The 9,829-nt window shown below is 38.5% G+C and overlaps 1 protein-coding gene across 2 annotated transcripts; it reads left to right on the top strand.

The window, feature by feature from the left end:
* The first annotated feature begins 531 nt into the window (after positions 1-531).
* Positions 532-8,386, top strand: G6PC2 (glucose-6-phosphatase catalytic subunit 2). Of its 2 annotated transcripts, XM_004267267.3 has the most exons (5): positions 532-839; positions 1,415-1,524; positions 3,924-4,035; positions 6,084-6,199; positions 6,990-8,386. In XM_004267267.3, exons 1-5 carry the CDS (start codon positions 622-624, stop codon positions 7,499-7,501), a joined length of 1,068 nt encoding a protein of 355 aa, XP_004267315.1. In that variant the 5' UTR covers positions 532-621; the 3' UTR covers positions 7,502-8,386. The 2 variants fall into 2 exon arrangements, with proteins under 2 accessions (XP_004267315.1, XP_049568242.1); XM_049712285.1 differs by lacking the exon at positions 6,084-6,199 and having other exon boundaries at positions 580-839; positions 6,990-7,014.
* The last annotated feature ends 1,443 nt before the right edge of the window (positions 8,387-9,829 follow it).

Here is a 9,829-nt window from a genome sequence, read left to right on the forward strand (position 1 = left end):
CCATGTATTTCCTTCTCTGTTCCATATCCATCATATTATTCTCTTTGCTAAAGAAATCTCAAAATATTTTTTATTTAAAAGTCTGCAATCAGAAAACAATCTGTCGTATCATATAAATTTTTCATGCCCAGATATTTACTCATCCATTTTCCTGAAAGACCCAATAAAATAGTCAAAGAGCCACAGTCTATTTTAAATTAAAATGCATGGCTTTAAGGGCTATTTGACATGCAGTAATTATTTGCATAGTCTTCTAGCCAAGCATAGAAATTGCTAATGTCTCTGCCCTTGAAGGAAATGAGCTGTGCAAAAAATTTCAAGCAAACATGATCCAACTGTTCACACAAAAGAGAGATTGCATAAGAAATGCATTGTGTCTCTACCCAAATTTCTCCTCTACTTGTCACAGATCAGCATGTACTTCACCTCTTTGGCACCAGTTAAAATCATAAACAGATGAGCTTTTCAGTAGAGGAGAGCAGACATGCCCTCTCCACAGATGGTCAGTATCACATGTTGCAGTAATGGCTGGACACGCCATGAAGGTACCATATAAAAACAGTGGGACTCAGAGAACTTCGGCTCCACTTGCTCTATGTGTAGAATTGCCTCTCTTTCAAGATGGATTTCCTTCATAGGAACGGAGTGCTCATTATTCAGCGTTTGCAGAAGGACTACCGAGCTTACTACAGTTTTCTAAATTTTATGTCCAATGTTGGAGATCCCCGGAATATCTTTTCTATTTATTTTCCACTTTGGTTTCAACTTAATCAGGCAGTTGGAACCAAGATGATATGGGTAGCAGTCGTTGGGGATTGGTTCAATCTTATTTTTAAATGGTAAGCCTTCTGTTTTGTTTCATTTTTCCTAAAGCTTATTCTTAAATTTGTAGCTTGGTCTTAATGATCACATTTCAGATGTGTATAGTTTTACTTGGAAAATCTTTCAAACATACCAGTTAACTTGAAACACCTATTCCTAAATAGAACTTACATAAAGGCATAGAAATGTATACTTGATCTGACTTAGAAGAAAATTCCAAAAGCCTGTTACATATATGATGTGATTAACCAAGAAGTGAGTTAAACGAGCAGCATCATAATGAACAGATTGATAATTCCAGGAACCACTCTGATATTTCCAGTCTAAGTATCCTAAGCACCCAAGGACTTCCCCTGCAAGGAAAACTGTCCCTGTTTTTATTGGAACCTAGGATGCCCAAACTCCAGATGACTCTCATCCTCTGTACTGAGACACAGGCCAGAAAGCAAATTCTTTCAAAGTCTTTTAATCACGAGTTTTCCCCATCAATGTTCTGCTTGACTCATTTTTATAGGAGAGAATCGTTGGTCTCCAATTAAGTAATAGTTGTATATTTAAATATATATGCATATTTATATTTCTTTAAATACAGGATATTATTTGGTCATCGGCCTTACTGGTGGGTCCAAGAAACTCAGATTTACCCAAATCACTCAAGTCTATGCCTTGAACAGTTCCCCACTACGTGTGAAACAGGTCCAGGTAAGCAATTATAGCAGCCGCAGGTTAACTAAAGATATTCCAATAGAGCGCCATTGTGCATGATTATCAGCTAATAACTGTACGATATCATAAAGCATACTAAAGAAAATGTCATGCATGAGGATGCTAAAAGTTCATAAACAAAAATTGCTAATGAAAAGGACAAAAGTTTTATGAGTAAGAAAATTTCTTTTTTTTTATTTGTAAAAGGGTTAATTAAGAGAATATTCCCCAAATGATTTTTTTTTTTTTTTTTCTGTACGCGGGCCTCTCACTGTTGTGGCCTCTCCCGTTGTGGAGCACAGGCTCCGGACGCGCAGGCTCAGCGGCCATGGCTCACGGGCCCAGCCACTCCGCGGCATGTGGGATCTTCCCGGACCGGGGCATGAACCCGTGTCCCCTGCATCGGCAGGCGGACTCCCAACCACTGCGCCATGAGGCAAGCCCCAAATGATTTTATAGTTGGTGTTTTTTAGAAAAATGTCATGGTTTGATACTGAAACAAACAAAAAACAATTAGCTAGAACAAATTACCCCAAAACTATATTAAAATTCTAGAAGTGTAGCTTTATCTGCTGCTGTGCAATTTTCAAAGTTATTATAGATCTTCTGAGAATCACATGAATGAGGAGACAATAGATACAGTTTCCGTAAGAAAGATAAGGACTTCCTGGTATTACTATTGCCTATAGAAATTCTCTCTAAGCTTATAATTATTTCTTTTAAATTTCTTTTTTCTCTTGTGTATACAGTATATAAGTAGACTTCTTGATCCATTTTCTTTTTTATTATAAGTAAGATTCTGTATGAGTGTAAAATCTTTACTATGGGAGTTGAGTTTAAGATTTTTAAAAAGGTTTTTAAATATATATAAAGGTAAACTACACGTTGTTTTAATTTCTAAGACTGTGTTATATTGTACCTCACCACAATTTGTTACATAGACTAAAATTCTTGGCATTTGACATCCTGAGACTAACCCTGAATACAGTCAATGTGTAAGTTCCTAATAAGTTTTCTGAATATCTTTATTTTTTGCTCTCATAAGAGTAGACATCCATCTGTTATAGTACTTATCAAACTATATTATAGTTAATTCTTTAATATCTGGCTCCTCCAATAGACTGTGCATTCCATCATGTCAGGGTGGTGTGTATTTTATCTTTGTGAAAGCAATGTGGGATGGATGGATGAATGGATGGATGGATGGATAGCCTTTCAGACAATTGAAATGGTACTTTGGTTTACCCCAGAACTTCCCAGCATGTGTTCTGTCTTATGAGACATTTTCTGAAAAAAAGAAAAGAAAAGAAAAGAAAAGAAAAGAAATAATACATTTTACATTCACTCCTTGAAGATTTACAAGTCATGAAGCATATAAAAGGCTCTGAAAATTCCTGTTTAAGAAATAGACTTGAAAGAAACAGATCTATAAGAAATAGATTAGTCTTTATTTAACTTAATGTTTTTCAAAGAGACTGGTGTTGGGCTTTCCTGGTGGCGCAGTGGTTGAGGGTCTGCCTGCCGATGCAGGGGACGCGGGTTCGTGCCCCGGTCCGGGAGGATCCCACATGCCGCGGAGCAGCTCGGCCCGTGAGCCATGGCCGCTGAGCCTGCGCGTCCGGAGCCTGTGCTCTGCAATGGGAGGGGCCACAGCAGTGAGAGGCCCGCATACCGCGGAAAAAAAAAAAAAGAAAGAGAGACTGGTGTTTAACCTGAATGAATCTCCCCTTGGTAAAAACTCAGGGAGGACATCAAAGTAAAGTGATTTTTTAAAAAAGATCAAGCAACATGGGAAAGGCATTCTGGGAATAGAAAGGCTACCTGTCTGCTGATTTCTTCTGCCAGGATTAATACCCCTTTATAGCTTCCCTCATCCTTTTAATGACAAAGACTCCTTCTGCAGTGGCCAGCCAAAAGATAGGCATGGGGGTAACTGTTGGTACCCAGCAGTCAGTTGGTAAATCAGACATAGCAATGATAGCCTTTAGATGTTTGACTTTTCAACCCAAGGAAAATAAGCTGATTCAAGATCCAATCCAAGTACTCCAGTTTTCTCATCAATTAAAAACAATTAGATATGAAGAATGACTAAGGATGTAGCAGATTTTCTGATGCAACAGCCTGAGTTCTTACTTACCCTTGAACATTTTGATTTCTGGACTTTGATGAACTTGAATAACCTGGGGAAAAATTTTGAAATAGTATTTTGAGGCTCAATTTGACTCAGTTTTCTTTATTTCTACCTATTTCTAAACCTTACATAGAGCCTGTGCCCTGTGGCTTTTTTTTCTGAGTTATTTGTAATTTTCATGGCTAATGTGCTATTCTATTGTCCATTTCTGATAGTGATACTCTATTAACCACCTTTCAGATGGATTGCCACTTTCTTGTTGCAGGAAGTCCATCTGGCCATGCAATGGGCTCATCATGTGTCTGGTATGTCATGGTGACAGCTGCCCTGGGCCACACCATCAGTCGGATGGATAAGTCATTCACCACTCTGCACAGGTCAGCTTTGCTCCAGTCTCTGTAGCCCTGGAACATGACAGTTTCAAACACAGAAAGTCTTTTGAAAACTTCAGCTTAGTGTATTTTTAGTTATTGAAATGTGCTTATTCAATTCTATCATATCCAAAATAGCAAAATGAATAGAAAATTAAGATTCTGCTTTAAGATAATACCTTAATTAGTTCACAGCAATTACATTATAGGGTTGGATATGTTTAATTGATTAATGACTTTCTAAATGTGCCTTTGGGAACATTAATACAATAATCCATAATACAATAATACAATGTAATCCATAATACAATAATCACTTTGGTAGCTCACAAATAGATCATCTAAAATTATATAATGATGTATTTCTGCATGCACATTCCCTTGCTTTAAGATTAACTAGACATTTTGAGAAGCATCATTCCCCTTGAATGTATCCGTTACTTTCGTATAATTATGCTTTCTTCTTTGAACAGTCAATGATTTTGAAGTCAATAAAATATATTCTAGCTTTAAAGACTATGCAACCTTTTAATTAAAAACATTCTAGAGACAAACTTAAATTTGAACGTTAGTAGATTTGATGTTAGTAGATTAATAACATTCCGAAAGGCCTAGACCTTTAAGATTATTCAAAATTTTTGTAGAAATTAGACTTTTTCCTTCTTTTCTTTCCTGATATACTTTATCATTAAAACAATTCTGACCACCACTTTAATCATAAATTATTAGGCTACCTGAGATAAGATTTGTCAGTTAATTGCATAAAAAATACTGAAACGTACACCATTATATAAGTTATTTATAATAAAAAATTTCCAAGATCCATCTCATATTCTACTTTTTAGAGTAATATTGGGTAATATACAAAACAAGTAACCAAAGGAATTTGGGTATCTTTAAAGTTTATCCTGATGAGACTGTGACCTGTATGCCTTAAGGTATTCATTATCTCAAACAACAACAGTAGAGAGTTGTTGTAATTTAAAGAAAATAGCATTTTCTATCCGTAGACAGTTTTTCAAAGTAGGAATCTAGCTAAGCCTCACCTTTTCTCTGTTAGTTCATTTGCTCCTCCAATTCCCAAACCTGGAAAATCATTTGTTTCTTCTAAAAAGAAATTCTCTTGACTCCTCTTTGATTCTTATAACTGCAACATCTCCTTCAGCCATCAAAATGTACTGAGTGCCTACACCTTACCTAAACATTACCACACCCTTATTGATTCTTCTTCCATATGGATAACTCCTGCTTACTTTCTCTTTGAAAGTCTTGTTTCTCTCTATTCCATAATTTTTCAGTAATCAAAGTTTGGTCCAATTATCAGGAACAAATCATTCAGAACACTCAAGGATTCCTAGAACTCATTATTGCTAACTCTTTTTTTATTAAAATGATGAGCATTGCTTGGATTTAAATATTTTTATAAGTTTTCTGCACACTGCTGCTTCTAATCCAAGACATATAACCCATCGGTTACTTTTCTGTTCCTTATTTTCTATGTGTCAAGAAACAAGGAGCCAGGACTCTTGAGAGTCTGTGAAATTAAACCCAGTGAAAAGTTGCCCTTGATGGAATGCTCATGTGTTTTCATCAGCGTGGCAGCTGCCTCTCCAGTGAGTTTTCTTCAAGCAAAGAGAGGCTGAGAGAGGAAAGAGGAAGAACATATGACAAGGGGCAAAAAATATATATAATTCATTCTTGATCGTTGTGGACATTAATAATTCCCCCAAACTTGAATTTCCCCTACTTCATTAAAATAATTATCAGGATGCCAAGTTGGCTTCCTTTTATAGCATTTATTAAAATCTCAGGATATAGCACTGGTTAAATTTAATGCATTGATGAATGTAGAAACATCTGTTAAAGCTTTTCAAATCCTATGGGGTACATAGAAAAAATTTTTGGAAGAAAAAACTCTAGAATCATGATATTATATCACAGCTAGAAGATTCCTCTGAGAAAGATCATCTGGTGTCACTTCCCCCGCCCCCCGCATTTTTATGAATGATACAATTTCTTTGCCTTTTATGCTTGTATCTATTCTTCCATCGTAGACTCACCTGGTCATTTCTTTGGAGTCTTTTTTGGTTGATTCAAATCAGTGTCTGCATCTCCAGAGTATTCATAGCAACACATTTTCCTCATCAAGTTATTCTTGGAGTAATTGGTGGTAAATATGATCACTTACCTTTAGTTGTGTCATTGAATGCTTTAGTGTCCTTTGTTTTATGTTGACTCTCTCTGCTAATGTTCCCCAATCTCAGGTAATCCTATCAAGCCACTGATACTTAATGTTACCCTGGGAGCTTAAGGGGTTCCACACACCTCTCAAATTCTCCATGGACACAATGGCACATTCTCACTCAGTAGGATAAACCCATTACCTCTTCATGAGATGGGCTTCTCTGAAGTGTGGCTAGAGCTGAGTCCAAGTCTTAAACCACCACTTAGGACGGCGTGCTTGTGTCTCGGTTTGGGGGACTTAATAAGGCCTTCCAACCTGCACACCATGCCATTCTCTCTGAAACACCTGCAGTGATTATTACCTGACCGTGGACTTCATTCAGCAGCTGCTTTGTATTTCCAAGGCAGCGTTCACCATGACTGAGTTTACACTGTTCAACCCCATGTAACTTTTGAAGGCTCTCTACGTTAATTGGCTGTAATTGAAAAATGAATTGCAAGCACCTAGATCAGTGCTCTGCCTATGAAGTGGTTGTCACTCAGTGCCCTGGACTCCTGACCCATGCCCCTGCACTAATGTGGATGGTGAAAAGACATGGGGCAAGTGTGGTTTTAGTTACTGCCTTAAAAAAAGGCTTTGGAAAATGGATAGAACCTAGGTTTCTACAGCCCTTTATCATTGAAAACTATGGCTAAATTCTTTAATGCAGAGAGGAATAATTCCTGAGAGGTTCAAAGGCAGACAGTTATCTTCAGTGTCTCTTTCCAATCCCCAGGCATGCTTGTGGCAGAGGCCTTTGAACACACTCCAAGGATCCAAACGGCCAGCCTGAGCACATACTTGAAGACCAACCTCTTCCTCTTCCTGTTTGCACTTGGCTTTTACCTGCTTCTCAGACTGCTTGACATTGACCTGCTGTGGTCTGTGCCCATAGCCAAGAAGTGGTGTGCCAACCCTGACTGGATCCACATTGACACCACGCCTTTTGCTGGACTCGTGAGAAACCTTGGGGTCCTCTTTGGCTTGGGCTTTGCAATCAACTCGGAGATGTTCCTTAGGAGCTGCAGAGGGGAAAACGGCTATAGGCTGAGCTTCCGGCTGCTCTGCACCCTGGCCTCGTTGACCACACTGCAGCTCTACCATTTCGTCAAGATCCCGACTCACACGGAGTATTTATTTTACATGCTGTCTTTCTGTAAAAGTGCGTCCATCCCACTGACTGTGGTTGCCCTGATTCCCTACTGTATTCATATGTTAATGAAACCAAGTGAAAAAAAGATTAATTAGAGTTGTGCGGAGGGTTAGTGCCGTGTGGCCCCAGGGTGACCCTCCTCCTCCATCCTCCAGTGAGACCATAGGGCAGGGAGAGACTGGAAGCTTCCATTCGGAGGTCACAAAATGGCGGCCATAGGACCCAATCCATTCACATGTATGATTAGTTTGGCCTTCGGGGTGGTCTTTTTTTTTTTTCTCCTATTTTAGATCAGTTGCCAACATTTAAAACCAGGATATTTGACACAAAAACCTGAATTTCTGTATTTTCCCAAAAAATCTGACAATATGGTAACACAGGGCCTGCATTCCCACCTGGAGACAATCCACTGTTGCTGACTGCCCCCAGTAGGAGACGTGCTCTTTGCAGGCTATCACAGTTTTCAGTACCCTATAGGCCCCCCAGTATATCTTAAAGTCAGGCTGCTTCTGGCTCCTGTGGGCATTTTAACGGCAATCAAACCTGATCCCCTCAGTGTTCAGATAAGGAAATAGAGGTTTATTCAGGTGAAAGAACTCACCGTTATCACACCACCGTCAGAACAGGAATTAGAACCCAATCTTCTGACATGTATTTCCATGACACCATGTTTTGTTTCTTCAAGAGGTAAAAATCTGTAAGAATGAATGCTTTTACATAGGTTCTATGATGTTTGCCATGTAAATCAGCTATTTTTTCAGAAATGACATTAAAATACCATATGCTGTTTGACTTAGACCATGCAAGCAGGGTCTTGATGGGGCCAGCAGTAGCTCTAGTTATGGTTACATATCCACAGGAAAGGAAACAGGCCAGGTTACTGTCTGGACTTGAATCTCTGCTTAACTCCTGGTCTCTGTTTTATGGTAGTGCTTTCCAATATTTTAATAAATTCTGCTGAAGATGTTCGGCTTAGAACATTATTTACCCCCCAAAAGTTTATCTCTTCACTATGACATCCTTATACTTTATTTTTAGGAGCTAATCTTTCAAAACCAGGGAAATCAAGTGCCTTTCTTAAGGTCATGCTCTAACCCAGGAAAACTATGAAATGCTTATATCTATTAGCTGGGTTCTGTGTGTACTGAACTGTGATGAAAAGCCACAGCTTTATTTCAGAAAATTATTATTGATGGAATATTAATATACTAAAAATTTTTCAGTAAAGTTTTTTTCCCCTCATTGGACCTAGTAATTCTGGACTTTAAGTTGATAACTAGGGAATTCCCTGGCAGCGCACTGGTTAAGAATCCACCTGCCAATGCAGGGGTCACGGGTTCGACCCCTGGTCCAGGAAGATCCCACGTGCCACAGAGCAACAAAGCCCGTGCGCCACAACTACTGAGCCTGCGCTCTAGAACCCGCGAGCCACAACAACTGAGCCCCTGTGCCACAACTACTGAAGCCCGCGTGCCTAGAGCCCGTGCTGAGCGACAAGAGAAGCCACTGCAACAAGAAGCACGTGCACGGCAATGAAGAGTGGCCCCCGCTCGCCACGACTAGAGAAAGTCCACACGCAGCAACGAGGACCCAATGCAGCCAAAAATAAATAAATAATAAAATAAATTTAAAAAAAGAAAGAAAGAAACCGCTTAGGCAGCAAGAAGAAGAGCTTCTCACAGCCTTGGCGAAAATGCCTGCCTTTAATAATGATGGAAAAGACTCTTCTGCTTCCAATTTATTTGCCAAAACTAAGTGGAATTGAGCTTATTTGACTTAACTGTAACTATAACCATATTTTCATAATGTCCACATATCTACATATTCAGAAGAAAAATGTCAATATCATGAGCTTTCAAGACGAGAAAATCTAGACAAGTGACTTGAGAAACATACATTTGAAAAGATATGCAAATTAACAAGAAGAGTGTGGAATCCCTTCCCTTTGACAACATTTTGAATGGGTATCTGCCTTAGCGGGTTAAGTTGATGCCTTCTCTATGCCTATTTCAGTACAACAGAAGGGTGATTTAAAAAATTACTATAAGGTGCCCTTTAAACTCAAAGTTATATCTCTAAATGCTTTATATTTATTCACACCCTGTAAATAAATTCAAGATCAAACTGGTACATATACATACAAAAAAAACTTGGTATAAGAGAAAGTCAAAAGACTTGGTATTTAAAATGTGAGTCATTTCTTAAGGATATGAAGACTGTATATTCCAGCACGTCAATTGAACTTTCTGCAATGATGGAAATGTTCTGTATCTGTGTGGTAGCCACAGCTATTAAACTCTTGAAACACAGCTAACACAACTGAGGAATTGCATTTAAAAATTTTATTTACTTTTAATTAATTTAAAGTTAAATAGTCATATGTGTCTGTGGCTACTGAATCGGATAACACAGATCAAGTCCCA

Source organism: Orcinus orca, chromosome 7 (genome assembly GCF_937001465.1).
Source record: "Orcinus orca chromosome 7, mOrcOrc1.1, whole genome shotgun sequence".
NCBI lineage: Eukaryota > Metazoa > Chordata > Mammalia > Artiodactyla > Delphinidae > Orcinus > Orcinus orca.

Excerpts from the sequence above, each read along its gene's own strand:
- G6PC2 (XM_004267267.3), top strand. The coding sequence starts at position 622 with ATGGATTTCCTTCATAGGAACGGAGTGCTCATTATTCAGCGTTTGCAG. Across the intron at positions 4,036-6,083 it reads TCATTCACCACTCTGCACAG|ACTCACCTGGTCATTTCTTT; the intron begins GTCAGCTTTGCT and ends CTTCCATCGTAG. Across the intron at positions 6,200-6,989 it reads TATTCTTGGAGTAATTGGTG|GCATGCTTGTGGCAGAGGCC; the intron begins GTAAATATGATC and ends TCCAATCCCCAG.